Source organism: Hyla sarda, chromosome 4, assembly GCF_029499605.1.
Source record: "Hyla sarda isolate aHylSar1 chromosome 4, aHylSar1.hap1, whole genome shotgun sequence".
In the NCBI taxonomy this organism is placed as follows: Eukaryota; Metazoa; Chordata; class Amphibia; order Anura; family Hylidae; genus Hyla; species Hyla sarda.
The window spans coordinates 21,579,935-21,598,186 of record NC_079192.1 but is presented as its reverse complement, the minus strand read 5'-3'; the positions used below and the strand labels follow the sequence as shown (position 1 = coordinate 21,598,186).

The following is an 18,252-nucleotide window of genomic DNA, read 5'->3' as shown; positions in this document are numbered from 1 at the left end:
CCTGATGAGGTGGTGGATGGTCTCCTGAGGGATGTCCTCCCAGACCTGGACTAAAGCATCCGCCAACTCCTGGACAGTCTGTGGTGGATGGAGCGAGACGTCCCAGATGTGCTCAGTCGGATTCGGGTCTGGGGAACGGGCGGCCAGTCCATAGCATCAATGCCTTCCTCTTACAGGAACTGCTGACACACTCCAGCCACATGAGGTCTATCATTGTCTTGTATTAGGAGGAACCCAGGGCCAACCGCACCAGCATATGGTCTCACAAGGGGTCTGAGGATCTGATCTCGGTACCTAATGGCAGTCAGGCTACCTCTGGCAAGCACATGGAGGGCTGTGCGGCCCCCCCAAAGAAATGCCACTCCACATCATTACTGACCCACCGCCAAACCGGTCATGCCGGAGGATGTTGCAGGCAGCAGAACATTCTCCACAGCGTCTCCAGACTCTGTCACGTCTGTCACATGTGCTCAGTATGAACCTCCTTTCATCTGTGAAGAGCACAGGGTGCCAGTGGCGAATTTGACAATCTTGGTGTTCTCTGGCAAATGCCAAACGTCCTGCACGGTGTTGGGCTGAAAGCACAACCCCCACCTGTGGACGTCAGGCCCTCATACCACCCTCATGGAGTCTGTTTCTGACCGTTTGAGTGGACACATGCACATTTGTGGCCTGCTGGAGGTCATTTTGCAGGGCTCTGGTACTGCTCCTCCTGCTCCTCCTTGCACAAAGGCGGAGGTAGCGGTCCTGCTGCTGGGTTGTTGCCCTCCTATGGCCTCCTCCATGTCTCCTGATGTACTCACCTGTCTCCTGGTAGCGCCTCCATGCTTCTTGCCACAGCTCACATTGATGTGCCATCCTGGATGAGCTACACTACCTGAGCCATTTGTGTGGGTTGTAGACTCAGTCTCATGCTACCACTAGAGGGAAAGCACCGCCAGCATTCAAAAGTCACCAAAACATCAGCCAGGAAGCATAGGAACCGAGAAAGTGGTCTGTGGTCACCAACTACAGAAACACTCCTTTATTGGAGGTGTCTCGCTAATTGCCTATAATTTCCACCTGTTGTCTGTTCCATGTGAAATTGATTGTCAATCAGTGTTCTCCCTGAGTGGACAGTGGGATTTCACAGACGTGTGATTGACTTGGAATTACATGGTGTTGTTTAAAGGAGTACTCCACTGCTCAGCGTTTGGAACAAACTGTTCCGAACGCTGGAGCCGGGTGGTCATGATGTAACGCCCCGCCCTCTCAATGCAAGTCTATAGGAGGGGGCGTGACAGCCATCACACCCCCTCCCATGGACTTGAAATGAAGGGGCGGGGCATGACATCATGAGGGGGCAGGGCTATGACGTCACAAGCTCCCGACTCCAGCGGTCGGGACAGTTTGTTCCAAAAAAAGACAAAAAACTATAAAATAAATAAAAATAAAAAATAATTGCAACATATACTTTTTTTGGCGTACACAACAACGAAGTTTGAAACGTTTTTGTATACAGCAAAATTAAATGGACGTTAAAAAAAAAATATAATAATTTAATAAATAAAAAAGAAAGCAATGTAAACCAAATCTTGAATTCATTTTTTTTTCCTGCCCATCTGTTAATCCGGAACGATAGCGGATTTTTTTTTTACTTCTTTCTGTATCGTCTGGTACCAACCTGGTTCCCGGTCAGTCTTAGCAGCAGGACTCTCATTTCGTCCAGGCTCCGGTTTATTCGATCCCGTCGCTGCTTTTCCACCACAGGCTTCAGGATCTGGAACGGAAGAGGACAGTGAGCAACGGAGGATCCCCAAACAGCACCCTTTATAAGCCTATGGTAAAGGGGAACTCTATCTGATAATACTATGTTATGCCTTGGCAGGGCGCCGAGGGGCGGGGTATGGCACCGACATTCACATCATCCTTATGTCCTGCTCCGCTCACTCAGACCCTGTTTTAGGCATAACGTTGTATTGGTTTTGTTCGGAGCGCTCCTTTAACAGGATAAAAGGAAGCAAGAAGAAATCCTTAGGTAAGAGGAAATAAGATAAGTAGATTTATTTAATTCTTTATTATAAATTTCTCTTTTTTTTTTCCAATAAACTATGTATCATTAATTGGGAACTCTGCCCAAATGTGTTAGAATTCTCCTTTAAATTATATTTACCATCCTTCAAAAGCATCCAAAATCCAACATCACCATATGGGACAATCAGTGGTCTCCAAACCATAGACCTCCAGCTGTTGCAAAATTACAACTTCCAACATGCCCGGACAGCCGTTGGCTGTCCGGGAATCCTGGGAGCTGTAGTTTTTCAACAGGTGGAGGTCCACTGGTTTTCATTAATGTTGACAAATAGAACTGTCATGTGGGGACATGAATTATTTCAAATCTTGTCTACAAACAAAACTTTTTTTTTGTTAATTTAATATTAAAAATGTAAATTATATGAAATATTTTTTAATTTAATATTTATATTTTATTTATTATATTCTTTATTAAATATTTATATTTTATTTAGTTATTACATTAAAAATGTTTTAATTAAATATTTGTATTTCATTTCATTTATTACATTAAATATTTTTTAATTAAATATTTATATTTTATTTATTAATTATATTACATTTTTAATTAAATATTTATATTTTATTTAGTTTTTATATTAAATATTTTTAAATAAATATTTATATTTTAATTATATTAAATATTTATATTTTATTTATTATATTAAATATTTTTAATTATTTATATTTTATTTAATTATATTAAATATTTTTTTAATTTAATATTTACGGTACATTTTATTATATTTTTAATTAAATATTTATATTTTATTTAGTTATTATATTAACATTTTTTGAATTAAATATTTGTATTTCATTTCATTTATTATATTAAATATTTTTTAATTCAATATTTATATTTTATTTATTAATTATATTAAATATTTTTTAATTCAATATTTATATTTTATTTATTAATTACATTAAATATTTATATTTTATTTATTAATTATATTAAATATTTTTTATTAAATATTTATATTTTATTTAATTATATAACATATTTTTTAATTCAATATTTATATTTTATTTATTTCATATTTTCTATGACAACACTTCCTAGTCTTGAAGTGTTACAGTAATTTCTAAGTTTTGATATCGATTAGGGGGGGGCGGGGTAATAAATACTGCAGGGCACAGAGGCAGTAAGTGTTGCCATAGGGACTTTAAAAACACACTTAGATTTAAAAAATAATAAAAATAAAAAAAAAGGGAATAACATGTCTGATCGTGGGGGTCTGGCCGCTGGGGACCCCCATGATCTTTGCCTTGGCATTCCAGTCATCCGGTGCACAGAGTGAACTCCGCTCCTTGCCAGATGATTGGCGGACACACGCCCCCTCCCATAGACAAGAAAGAAGTGGATGTGGTGTGACGCCACAGTCACTGGGTCGGAGATCGCGGGGCGGACGAACCCCGCCCCCCTCCCTGCAATCAGACATGTTATCCCCCAACCTTTGGGAAGGGTACCCCTTTAAGGACCTGTTTACACAGTGCTGAATTTTGTGATGGGCGAAATTCCCTTTTCAGCAGAGTGCCGTGGTACTCAATGGGATTCTGCTGCAGTATTTACAAAATTCGGAAAAATCTGCAGTAAAAATTTTAAGGGGTATCCTGGTGGAATTTTTTATTTTTTTTATTTTTTTATTTAAATCTACTGGTGCCAGAAAGTTAAACAGATTTGTAAATTACTTCTATTAAAAAATCTTAATCCTTCCAGTCCTCGTTGGCTGCTGAATGCTACAGAGGAAATGCTTTTCTTTTTGAATTTCTCTTCTGTCATCACCACAGCGCTCTCTGCTGTCCATTTTAGGAACTGTCCAGAGCAGGGGGAAATCCCCATAGCAAACATGTGCTGCTCTGGACAGTTCCTTAAAATGGACAACAGAGGTCAGCAGAGAGCACTCATGACAGAAGAGAAATCCAAAAAGAAAAATAATTTCCTCTGTAGTATACAGCCCCTAAAAAGTACTGGAATGTTTAAGATTTTTTAATAGAAGTCATTTACAAATCTTTTCTGGCACCAGTTGATAAAAAAAATAAAAATAAAAAAATAAAAAGGGTTTCCACCGGAGTACCTCTTGAAGGATTCCACCAGAAATATAAGCTGGAAACACGCCATTGTTAAAAAAAAAAAAAAAAAAAAATTTACAAATTAAAAATTTACACACTTTTACGTGTTTTTAGGGCCAAAAACATAACATGGCTTTTTTTAATTTTATTTTTTATGAATTTTTTTTTCACACTTTAGTGATTTTTTTTTTTATTTTTTTACATTCGATGGCAGTTTAAAAAAAAAAATAATAATAATAAAAAAAAATAATAATTCTCAAGATATTGTGGCGTTTTCCTCTCAGACTTATATAGGTGAAAAATAAAATAATAAAAAAAGTTATAATAATAATAATTCAATAATAATCCTTGAGTCACATGACAAAATAATCACATGACTTGTAATGCAAAATAGTTAAAACACAATATTTTTAGGAAAAAATAAATAAATAAATAAAGGATTTACAAAACTGCATCATGGAGGAGGTGAACAAAAATGCCAAATAAAAGTGGGGTCTGTTTGTAGCCTTAAGGATGAGAATTAGAAAAAATTATATATATATATATGACTTTCTTCCAGAAACAGCGCCACCCTTGTCCTCAGTTGGTGTATGGTACTGCAGCTCAGATTCATTGAGCTGGAAGGAGATGAGTTGTAATACCGCACACAACCTGAGGACAGGGGGTGGCGTTACTGTTTTTTGGAAGAAAGTTTTTTTTCTCTCTTCAAATCTTCTTAAAGAGACAGTGTCTGCATAAAATAGAAGAGGGATAACACTGTCCCAATAGAAGACAAGGATAAACAGTGCTGTGAGCGATCAGTGTTTCCCAACCAGGGTGCCTCCAGCTGTTGCAAAACTATAACTCCCAGCATGCCCGGACAGCCAAAGGCTGTCCGGGCATGCAGGGAGTTATAGTTTTTGCAACAGCTGGAGGCACTCTGTTGGGAAATACTGATCTATGGCCAACTTTCCCAGACAAGGAGAAAAGTAAAAAAAAAAATCCGCAATATTTCAGTACTGTGTGAATTAACCCTTAATCGCCATCCTATAGGAGTAGGTTGCACATGGCACCCATTCACCCACTACCTATGGACTACAACCCCCAGCATGCTTAAGGTTGTAGTTCACCAGGAATAGCAGAGACACAGATAGCAAAGTGCCAGCAAATAAAAAAAACTAAATGTAACATCGGCCGCCGGTCACATCGTGCGATGTGCACAGACAGGACCATCTGCGTTTCCTACCTTCCTGGACGGGAAAGCCTCCGTACACTCCATGTCGGGCATAGTCATCGCGAAGCACTGAAGCGCCGTCCCCGCACAGGGTTTAAATCCCACTCGTTGGCTCCGCCCACTTCCCGCCTGCTGTATCGCCCACACGCCCCTGGCTCCTCCCCCACCCGCAGCACGTGCTTGCCATTTAGTGACCGGTGACTGTCCTCAGGATGTGCTGGACACACTTCTCACCTATAGGAGGGGGGATTGTATGTGAAGTGGGGGTCATAGTATATGGGGGGGGGTCATATTATATGGGGGGTCATAGTAAATGAGGGGGGTCATAGTATATGAGGGTGGTCATAGTATATGAGGGGGTCATAGTATATGAGGGGGTCATAGTATATGGGGGGGTCATAGTATATGAGGGGGTCATAGTATATGGGGGGTCATAGTATATGAGGGGGGTCATAGTATATGAGGGGGGTCATAGTATATGAGGGGGGTCATAGTATATGAGGGGGTCATAGTATATGGGGGGTCATAGTATATGAGGGGGTCATAGTATATGGGGGGTCATAGTATATGAGGGGGGTCATAGTATATGAGGGGGGGGTCATAGTATATGAGGGGGGTCATAGTATATGAGGGGGGTCATAGTATATGGGGAGGGGGTCATAGTTTATGAGGGGGGTCATAGTATATGAGGGAGGGTCATAGTATATGAGGGGGGGTCATAGTATATGGGGGGGGGGTCATAGTATATGAGAGGGGGTCATAGTATATGGGGGGGGTCATAGTATATGAGGGGGGTCATAGTATATGAGGGGGATCATAGTATATAAGAGGGGGTCATGGTATATGAGGGGGTCATGGTATATGAGGGGGGTCATAGTATATGAGGGGGTCATAGTATATGAGGGGGTCATAGTATATGGGGGGGGTTATAGTATATGAGGGGGTCATATGATATGAGAGGGGGTCATAGTATATGGGGGGTCATAGTATATGAGGGGGGTCATAGTATATGAGGGGGTCATAGTATATGAGAGGGGGTCATAGTATATGAGGGGGTCATGGTATATGAGGGGGTCATAGTATATGAGGGGGTCATAGTATATGAGGTGGTCATAGTATATGAGGGGGTCATAGTATATGAGAGGGGGTCATAGTATATGAGGGGGTCATAGTATATGAGAGGGGGTCATAGTATATGAGGGGGTCATAGTATATGAGGGGGGTCATAGTATATGAGGGGGGTCATAGTATATGAGGGGGTCATAGTATATGAGAGGGGGTCATAGTATATGAGGGGGGTCATAGTATATGAGAGGGGGTCATAGTATATGGGGGTGTCATAGTATATGAGGGGGTCATAGTATATGAGGGGGGTCATAGTATATGAGAGGGGGTCATAGTATATGAGAGGGGGTCATAGTATATGAGGGTGGTCATAGTATATTGGGGGGGGTAATAGTATATGAGGGCGGGGTCATAGTATATTAGGGGGGTTATAGTATATGAGAGGGGGTCATAGTATATGGGGGGACATAGTATATTGGGGGGGTAATAGTATATGAGGGGGGGCATAGTATATTGGGGGGTAATAGTATATGAGGGGGGCATAGTATATTAGGGGGGTAATAGTATATGAGGTGGTCATAGTACATGAGAGGGGGTCATAGTATATGAGGGGGGGTCATAATATATGAGAGGGGGTCAAAGTATATGAGAAGGGGTCATAGTATATGAGGGTGGTCATAGTATATGGGGGTAATAGTATATGAGGGGGGTCATAGTATATCAGGGGGGTAATAGTATATGAGGGGGTCATGGTATATGAAGGGGGGTCATAGTATATGAGAGGGGGTCATAGTATATGGGGGTGTAATAGTATATGAGGGGGGTCATAGTATATTAGGGGGGTAATAGTATATGAGGGGGTCATGGTATATGAAGGGGGGTCATAGTATATGAGAGGGGGTCATAGTATATGGGGGGGGTCATAGTATATGAGGGGGGTCATAGTATATGGGGGTCATAGTATATGGGGGGTCATAGTATATGGAGGGGTCATAGTATATGGGGGGTCATAGTATATTAGGGGGGTCATAGTATATGGGGGGGTCATAGTATATGGGGGGGTCATAGTATATGAGGGGGGTCATAGTATATGAGAGGGGTCATAATATATGAGAGGGGGTCATAGTACATGAGAAGGGGTCATTGTATATGTGGGTGGATCATAGTATATGAGGGGGGTCATAGTATATGGGGGGTCATAGTATATGGGGGGTCATAGTATATGGGGGGGTTCTAGTATATGAGGGGGGTCATAGTATATGAGAGGGGGTAATAGTATATGAGGGGCGTCATGGTATATGAAGGTGGGTCATAGTATATGAGAGGGGGTCATTGTAGATGGGGGTGGATCATAGTATATGAGGGAGGTCATAGTATATGGGGGGGGTCATAGTATATGAGGGGGGTCATAGTATATGTGGATAGGATTAGACACTGTGACAGTACATATGGATCAGAGCAGTAATAACCTGAGATGGTGCAGTAATATAGTACATATAGATCTATACAGTAGACAATCCCCAATACAATGATCCGGTGTCCTCCCCCTTACATACAATGATCCGGTGTCCTCCCCCCTACATACAATGATCCGGTGTCCTCCCCCCTACATACAATGATTCGGTGTTCTCCCCCCTACATACAATGATCCAGTTTCCTCCCCCCTACATACAATGATCCCGTGTCCTCCCCCCTACATACAATGATTTGGTGTTCTCCCCCCTACATACAATGATCCAGTTTCCTCCCCCCTACATACAATGATCCAGTTTCCTCCCCCCTACATACAATGATCCAGTGTCCTCCCCCCTACATACAATGATCCGGTGTCCTCCAACCTACATACAATGATCCGGTGTCCTCCACCCTACATACAATGATCCGGTGTTCTCCCCCCTACATACAATGATCCGGTGTCCTCCACCCTACATACAATGATCCAGTTTCCTCCCCCCTACATACAATGATCCGGTGCCCTCCCCCCTACATACAATGATCCGGTGTCCTCCCCCCTACATACAATGATCCGGTGTCCTCCAACCTACATACAATGATCCGGTGTCCTCCCCCCTACATACAATGATCCGGTGTCCTCCCCCCAACATACAATGATCCGGTGTCCTCCACCCTACATACAATGATCCGGTGTCCTCCCCCTACATACAATGATCCGGTGTCCTCCCCCTACATACAATGATCCGGTGTCCTCCCCCCTACATACAATGATCCAGTGTCCCCCCCCCTACATACAATGATCCAGTGTCCCCCCCCCCCCTAGATACAATGATCCGGTGTCCTCCCCCCTACATACAATGATCCGGTGTCCTCCCCCCTACATACAATGATCCGGTGTCCTCCCCCCTACATACAATGATCCGGTGTCCCCCCCCCCCTACATACAATGATCCGGTGTCCTCCCCCCTACATACAATGATCCGGTGTCCTCCCCCCTACATACAATGATCCGGTGTCCCCCCCCCCTACATACAATGATCCGGTGTCCTCCCCCCTACATACAATGATCCAGTGTTCCCCCCCCCCCCCCTAGATACAATCAACTGGTGTCCTCCCCCCTACATACAATGATCCGGTGTCCTCCCCCCTACATACAATGATCCGGTGTACTCCCCCCTAGATACAATGATCCGGTGTCCTCCCCCCTCCCCTCTGGATGCAATGATCCAGTGTCCTCCCCCCCTCCTTCCCCCCTGGATGCAATGATCCGGAGTCCTCCCCTCTGTGGGATCAGATATTACAGTCAGATACAGACGGAGAACACTCTCAGATAGATTGTCTGTTATACGGAGTCCTGGTCTAGTCTCTGTAGTAAATACACGACCCTGCTAAGAAAATAAATAAATAATACAAGGAAAACGTAAAGTGACACAAGAGGAGAGGGAGAAATAAAAAAGCGACTCTGGTGGGACTCGAACCCACAACCTTTGAATGACTACACCAGCTAGAAGTCCAATGCGCTATCCATTGCGCCACAGAGCCACGTGCTGTCTGATAGTGGCAGCGCGTCCCATGAGCTGATCTATCCTGAGGAAACCATCAGAGGATGGGAACTGACAGTACCTTATATTATACTATAGTGTGCGGTTATTATATTATACCATAGTGTGCGGTTATTATATTATACTATAGTGTGCGGTTATTATATTATACTATAGTGTGCGGTTATTATATTATACTATAGTGTGCGGTTATTATATTATACTATAGTGTGTGGTTATTATATTATACTATAGTGTGTAGTTATTATATTATACTATAGTGTGTGGTTATTATATTATACTATAGTGTGCGGTTATTATATTATACTATAGTGTGCGGTTATTATATTATACTATAGTGTGCGGTTATTATATTATACTATAGTGTGCGGTTATTATATTATACTATAGTGTGCGGTTATTATATTATACTATAGTGTGCGGTTATTATATTATACTATAGTGTGTAGTTATTAGATTATACTATAGTGTGCGGTTATTATATTATACTATAGTGTGCGGTTATTATATTATACTATAGTGTGCGGTTATTATATTATACTATAGTGTGTAGTTATTATATTATACTATAGTGTGCGGTTATTATATTATACTATAGTGTGCGGTTATTATATTATACTATAGTGTGTAGTTATTATATTATACTATAGTGTGCGGTTATTATATTATACTATAGTGTGTAGTTATAATATACTACAGTGTGCGGTTATTATATTATACTATAGTGTGCGGTTATTATATTATACTATAGTGTGCGATTATTATATTATACTATAGTGTGTAGTTATTATATTATACTATAGTGTGTAGTTATTATATTATACTATAGTGTGTGGTTATTATATTATACTATAGTGTGCGGTTATTATATTATATTATACTATAGTGTGTGGTTATTATATTATACTATAGTTTGTGGTTATTATATTATACTATATTGTGTAGTTATTATATTATACTATAGTGTGTAGTTATTATATTATACTATAGTGTGCGGTTATTATATTATACTATAGTGTGCGGTTATTATATTATACTATAGTGTGTAGTTATTATATTATACTATAGTGTGCGGTTATTATATTATACTATAGTGTGTAGTTATTATATTATACTATAGTGTGCGGTTATTATATTATACCTATAGTGTGTAGTTATTATATTATATTATACTACAGTGTGTGGTTATTATATTATACTATAGTGTGCGGTTATTATATTATACTATAGTGTGCGGTTATTATATTATACTATAGTGTGCGGTTATTATATTATACTATAGTGTGCAGTTATTATATTATACTATAGTGTGCGGTTATTATATTATACTATAGTGTGCGGTTATTATATTATACTATAGTGTGTAGTTATTATATTATACTATAGTGTGCGGTTATTATATTATACTATACTGTGTGGTTATTATATTATACTATAGTGTGTGGTTATTATATTATACTATAGTGTGTGGTTGTTATATTATACTATAGTGTGCGGTTATTATATTATACTATAGTGTGCGGTTATTATATTATACTATAGTGTGCGGTTATTATATTATACTATAGTGTGTAGTTATTATATTATATTATACTATAGTGTGTAGTTATTATATTATACTATAGTGTGCGGTTATTATATTATACTATACTGTGTGGTTATTATATTATACTATAGTGTGTGGTTATTATATTATACTATAGTGTGTGGTTATTATATTATACTATAGTGTGCGGTTATTATATTATACTATAGTGTGCGGTTATTATATTATACTATAGTGTGCGGTTATTATATTATACTATAGTGTGCGGTTATTATATTATACTATAGTGTGTAGTTATTATATTATACTATAGTGTGTGGTTATTATGTTATACTATAGTGTGCGGTTATTATATTATACTATAGTGTGTAGTTATTATATTATACTATAGTGTGCGGTTATTATATTATACTATAGTGTGCGGTTATTATATTATACTATAGTGTGTAGTTATTATATTATACTATAGTGTGCGGTTATTATATTATACTATAGTGTGTAGTTATTATATTATACTATAGTGTGCGGTTATTATATTATACTATAGTGTGTGGTTATTATATTATACTATAGTGTGCGGTTATTATATTATACTATAGTGTGCGGTTATTATATTATACTATAGTGTGCGGTTATTATATTATACTATAGTGTGCGGTTATTATATTATACTATAGTGTGTAGTTATTATATTATACTATAGTGTGTAGTTATTATATTATACTATAGTGTGCGGTTATTATATTATACTATAGTGTGTAGTTATTATATTATACTATAGTGTGCGGTTATTATATTATACTATAGTGTGTAGTTATTATATTATATTATACTATAGTGTGCAGTTATTATATTATACTATAGTGTGTAGTTATTATATTATACTACAGTGTGCGGTTATTATATTATACTATAGTGTGTAGTTATTAATTATATTATACTATAGTGTGTGGTTATTATATTATACTATAGTGTGTAGTTATTAATTATATTATACTATAGTGTGCGGTTATTATATTATACTATTGTGTGCAGTTATTATATTTTACTATTGTGTGTGGTTATTATATTATACTATAGTGTGTAGTTATTAATTATATTATACTATAGTGTGCGGTTATTATATTATACTATTGTGTGCGGTTATTATATTTTACTATTGTGTGCGGTTATTATATTATACTATTGTGTGCAGTTATTATATTTTACTATTGTGTGTGGTTATTATATGATGGTATGTTACAGTTATACTGTATTCTGCCTATTATATTCTATGGTCAGCATTTTACATTGTTTGGTCAGTATATTATATCTTTCATATATTGCACTATATGATTAGTATATTATTAGGATATTACATTTTATAGTCAGTATATTATATGTTCCGGTTTGTATGCTATAGCATACGGTCAGTATATTATATATGTATATCAGATAGTCTGTACATCCTTATACACGGTCTGTATATTATATTACATGGTCTGTATATTACAGTATACAGTTAGTATACTATGCGGTTGATATCTTGCACTATGTTACTATATTTTATCATTAATGTATCACACTATACGTTCAGTATGCTACGTTATGTTTGCAGTATATGACATAATCCTGACCACAGAGTTTCAGACACCATGTGCCTAGAAGTGTGCCCGGAGTGTGAACATGGCACCTGTGTTCATTTACACTTGTGAGGATAGTGAGTGTGAGTGTGTATGGAGGGGGGAGGGGTGGTTGTCACCTCCTCCCTGGCTCCTTTGTTTCCTCCTATATGCTGTGCTCTCTGTTCTATTATTATAATGCAGGTTGTTATACTATGTATCCTCTATATAGGAATAGAATTACCAAACACCAGGGCAAAAGCCCCGGGTAAAAAAAAAAAAAAAAAAAACTTTTGAAACAACCCCTAAAAATTAACATTTATTGTATCTGGCTAAAATATTGTTATTAACCCCCAACAGTGATTAAAATAGTTCAGAACGGACGCTGTAAGCTGTATTACAATAAGGAGTTAACATTCCACATATCTATGTATCATGGCCCTGCAGTGCCTTTGTGCTTAGGTCCATTCTGTTATGTTAAAAAACACACTCAATTGCCCGGTGGGCAATTGAGTGTGTTTTTTAACGTAACAGAACGGACCTAAGCACAAAGGCACTGCAGGGCCATGATACATAGATATATGGAGTGTTAAAGGGGTATTCCAGGAAAAAACTTTTTTTTATATATCAACTGGCTCGAGAAAGTTAAACAGATTTGCGAATTACTTCTATTAAAAAAAATCTTAATCCTTCCAATAATTATCAGCTGCTGAAGTTGAGTTGTTCTTTTCTGTCTGGCAACGGTGCTCTCTGCTGACATCTCTGCTTGTCTCGGAAACTGCAGTAGAAGAGATTTGCTATGGGCATTTGCTTCTACTCTAAACAGTTCCCGAGACAGGTGTCATCAGAGAGCACTTAGACAGAAAAGAACAACTCAACTTCAGCAGCCCATAAGTACTGAAAGGATTAAGATTTTTTTTTATAGAAGTAATTTACAAATCTGTTTAACTTTCTGGAGCCAGTTACATATATATATATATATATATATATATATATAAATTGCTGGATAACCCCTTTAACTCCTTATACTAAGACAGCTTACAGCGTCCGTTTGGAACTATTTTAATCACTGTTGGGGGTTAATAACAATATTTTAACCAGATACAATAAAAGTAAATTTTAAGGGGTTGTTTCAAAAGGTTTTTTTTTTTTGCCCTGGGGTTTGGTAGTTCTATTAGCTAAGGGCCCCTTACTGCCCTAGGGTCATATAGGCTAACTCTATATAGGAATGACACAATAATATTCATGGAGAACAAGAAGTCCACATTCTGTTCTGTGCGGCATCTACTCTGGCCCAAAATAGTCCTAGTGGTGAGAAATCCCATGAGGTTTGTAAAGGAGAAACCAAACAGGAACTGAGTGGCACTTCTTTAGGACAGATCAAAGCTTTCTCAGACAGGAAGGTGTTAAGTGCTCGGACACACTTCACGACACAAGTTGGCCTGAAGCCGTGTAGACATCATGCGGAAGCCTTCTCATTAACACGTCCATGTTACCATCACTTTGGGTCCTGGGAACTAGTCCTCCATAGTCTTCTCATTGGGACCTAAAGGCGCGTTAACAAGTGCAATCTAAGGGTCTATTCACACGGCAGAATTTCCGCTTGTGGAATTCAGCCTCAAATTAAAGCCCATAGACTTCTATGGGATTCTGCGCTTCCATTCAAGCTTCTGAATTTCCGCTTGCGGAATTCCGCCTCAAATTAAAGGAAAACGGTCACCTGTTCACCCGCACTATAACCCGATACAACGGGTTATAGTGCAGGTGAACAGGAGACCGATGCAGGCTATACCTACCTGCAGTCCGGAACCCCGATCCTCCAAAGGTCCCCCTTGTTCCAGCGCTCTCTTGCGCTCTGAGGCGGTCCCGCTGGCTAGATTTAAATATTCATAAGGGCTGGTTACATGAGCGCTCATGCCTACTGAGCACTCATGTGACCGGTGATGCGCCGGCGCTTATGAATATTTAAATCTAGCCTGCGGGAACGCCTCAGAGCACAAGAGAGCGCTGGAAGAAGGGGGACCTTTGGAGGATCGGGGTTCCGGACTGCAGGTAGGTATAAGTAGTCCGAGACCCCGCATCGGTCTCCTGTTCACCCGCACTATAAGCCGGCGTATTGGGTCATAGTATGGGTGAACAGGTGACCGTTTTCCTTTAAAGCCCATAGACCTCTATGGGATTCCGCACTCCCATTCACACTTCTGAATTTTCGCTTGCGGAATTCTGCTTGCGGAACTTCAGAAGTCACTCAAGCCAGAGCGGGTCTACAGTGCGCTGGACATTAGAGGCAGCAGTGACGGCTGATCCTGCTATAGGGTGCGACTCCCAATAGCTCTTGGCTGAATAGGCTTTATCCAACAGCTGCCTTAAAGGGGTACTCCGGTGGAATTTTTTTTTTTTTTTAAATCAACTGGTGTCAACAGATTTGTAAATTACTTCTATTAAAAAATCTTAATCCTCCCAGTAGTTATCAGCTGCTGTATGCTACAGAAAAAGTTTTTAGTTCTTTCCAATCAGACCACAGTGCTCTTTGCTGAAACCTCTGACCACGTCAGGAATTGTCCCAAGAAGGAGCAGATCCCCATAGCAAACATATTCTGCTCTGGACAGTTCCTGATACGGACAGATGTGTCAGCAGAGAGCACTGTGGTCAGACAGAAAAGAACTACACAACTTTTTGTTCAGCATACAGCAGCTGATAAGTACTGGAAAGATTAAGATTTTTAAATAGAAGTAATTTACAAATCTGTTTAACATTCTGGCACCAGTTCATAAAAAAAAAAAAAAATAGGTTTTCTACTGGAGTACCCCTTTAATGGGAATAATTGGTATAGATAGGTTGTCAGCACTCCATAGGTGGTGGTGCAAATGGAGGTAGGTACATAGAAAGTCAAGGTCATTAAATTTTGCTAGAAACATATTTTATTGAATTTTTAAGTGTTAGGGTATATGGGACGCGTTTTGGCAAACACCTTGTCTTCATCAGCTGACAGCCGAAACACCTTGCGACCCTTATATGTGAAACTTCAATAAACAGGGTGAGTGCTTGGACCGTGACATATCTAATATGTAGGGGCAGCATAACCCCAAACCTTCTGAGAACATCTGGACCACCTTTTACTTTGTTGCAGAGTTAACTTTGGACAATAAACGATACACCTCAAATTTTTACAATAGGTCACTTCTCCCTGAACCTATTTCGATAGGTGACCCATTTCTTTTTCAAGACTCATGAACCTAAAGAAGGAAGTTATAGGCGGAAGAGTAATACTGTTGCTGGGTGCTTTCACACCACGTTTTCAGCCTACGGCTGCCAGGTCCGGCTGGGGGAGGGGAAAACTGTGCACTCCCGTACCCCAGCCGGACTGGAGCTGAAATCCATTGACTTTAATGAGCCGACTGGAGTCACCGTTTGACTTCGGTTGGCTCATTTTCTGACCGTTTTAGGTGACTCTGATCAGCTCATTAAAATCAATGGATTTCAGCGCCGGTCTGGCTGGGGTACGGGAGCGCACGGTTTTCCCCCTCCCCTAGCTGGATCCGGCAGCCGCAGGCTGAAAACGTGGTGTGAAAGCTCCCTTAGAAACATTAACATCAGTTCTAGATTGTTCAGAGTCTCTTCTGTTGTTGTCCTGGTAATGTAGAGGTTTGTAATAAGGTCCAAATGGGCATGTTTATATTATTATTATTATTATTGATGTTGTGGTTGTGGTTGTTGGTTGTTGTGCTTGTTGGTTGTTGTGCTTGTTGGTTGTTGTTTGTTGTGGTTGTTGTTTGTTGTGGTTGTTGGTTGTTCCGGCTGTTGTTTGTTTGTTGTTGTTTATGATATAGTTATTGTTAAAGGGGTACTCCACCCCTAGACATCTTGTCCCCTCTCCAAAGGATAGGGGATAAGATGTCTGATCGTGGGGTTCCCGCCACTGGGAACCTCCGAGATCTCCCTGCTGCACCCGGTGTTTGTTTAGAGTGTCGGGTGCAGCGCCGAAGTGCCAGAGGCCCGTGACGTCACGGCAGCATCCCGCTCGTGACGTCACGGCCACGCCCTCTCAATGCAAGTCTATGGGAGGGGGCATAGACTTGCATTGTCAGGGCGTGGCCGTGACTTCACTAGCGGGGCGCGACCGTGACATCACGAGCCTTCGCCCCGCATTGCCAGTCATCCGGCACGGAGCGAAGTTTGCTTTGTGCATTGGATGTCTGGGGTGCTGCAGCCAAGATTCCCAGCGGCGGGACCCCCACGATCAGACATCTTATCCCCTGTCCTTTGGATAGGGGATAAGATGTCTAGGGGCGGAGTAGCCCTTTAATGGTGGTAGTGGTGGAGGAGTATTTGAAATGTCATCTTGAATGTACACTTGTACCCTAGGACCAACAGGGTCCTACACCTGGGTAATAAATGGGACATGGTAGGTGGGGTGGTGGGCATATTGAAGAAAAGAGTAGAATAGGGCAAAAACAAATCATGACTTTTACATTCCTAATATTCCACAGGTTGTCTATGTAAACATTCACACAAGGTATATCATGAAATGGTCCAGCAAAAGCCATTGTAGAGGACTTTATGGCGCTCAATGAGATCAGGCCAAAGAAGGATAGGATTAGTTGTTTGGCCTCTTTTGCCTTTTTTTTTTTACATTTAGTTTTTTATATGTGAGTCTTCAAATGGGTTGTAAACTGAACATTTGTTTGCTACTTGTGGTTCCCATGGTCTGGTCTTCACCATTTGTTTAGGTCACACCTCAAGGGGTTACGGAGGAGAGACAAAAGAGAAGAGGTGAGAGAGACAAAGCTCAAAAGTGTTTCTGACACACTCCTCAAGGCACAACTGTAGAATTTTATTACATGGAAGGGGATGGGAGAAAAAAGGAGTCTTATCATTCAAGACTCTTGGGCTGACTGACAAATCACTTAATAAAGAAAATAATTCCTTTTTGTCTTTAATAAGTCAACTTTGGTCCACTGAAGATCCTTTCTTTGCAGATTTTTTTCTTAAAGCGTACCTGTCATAGTGCCCCCCCCCCCCAAAAAAAAGTGATATATTACTCAGTACCTAATCCTGATCGTGTATATATCATTTGTATGTGTCTAAGACCTATATATCCCTAACAAATAGCATTTATATTTTGCTCACTTGCTTTTTATTCTTGCCTTATGGAGGGGGCTTGTCCATCTCTCTCCCTCACTGTGGATTACTCATCTGCTTTGAGTCTGGGAGAAGCTTGGCAGTCTACAAATCACTGTACAGTACTTTTTATGCATTCATTTTCTATCTGTTCCTAGTAAAGCTGGATGCTCATCAACATAGCTGTCACTAAGTGTGTCATTCAGCTTCCACAGACTCCTGAATGTCTGATCAGCTTCCTTGTCATTCAGGAGTCAGAAGCTTTGGCTGTTCAAGCATGCTGGGAGTTGTAGTTTTGCAAGAGCTGGAGGTGCAGTGTTTGTAAAGCACTGTGTTAGAGCAGTGTTGCAAAACTACAACTCCCAGCATGCCCACACATCCTTTGTCTGTAGTTTTGCAAGAGCTGGAGGCGCACAGACGGAGAATGCACAGCTCTAATAGAGTTGTACAAAGATTGTACCCCCAGCTATTGTAAAACTACAACTCCCATCATGAGAGTTGTAGTTTTGGAACATCTGAAGGCTGTAGTGGTGCAATGGTGATCTCTTATTCTGGATACCAAC

The 18,252-nt window shown here is 40.0% G+C and overlaps 1 protein-coding gene and 1 non-coding gene across 2 annotated transcripts in view; both read right to left on the bottom strand.

Annotated features, from left to right (window-relative positions):
* LOC130366754 (transcription factor HES-7-like) overlaps positions 1–5,450 on the bottom strand; it is a 17,467-nt gene extending 12,017 nt beyond the window's left edge. Inside the window, 2 exon segments of the mRNA XM_056569081.1 lie at positions 1,664–1,759; positions 5,351–5,450. Coding sequence (XP_056425056.1) covers positions 1,664–1,759; positions 5,351–5,398 — 144 coding nt within the window. The 5' untranslated portion in view covers positions 5,399–5,450.
* A 3,865-nt stretch (positions 5,451–9,315) lies between these two features.
* TRNAR-UCU (transfer RNA arginine (anticodon UCU)) lies at positions 9,316–9,400 on the bottom strand. The gene is given in 2 exon segments: positions 9,316–9,351; positions 9,364–9,400. It is a non-coding gene; the product is annotated as a tRNA-Arg (tRNA).
* Between the last annotated feature and the right edge of the window lie 8,852 nt (positions 9,401–18,252).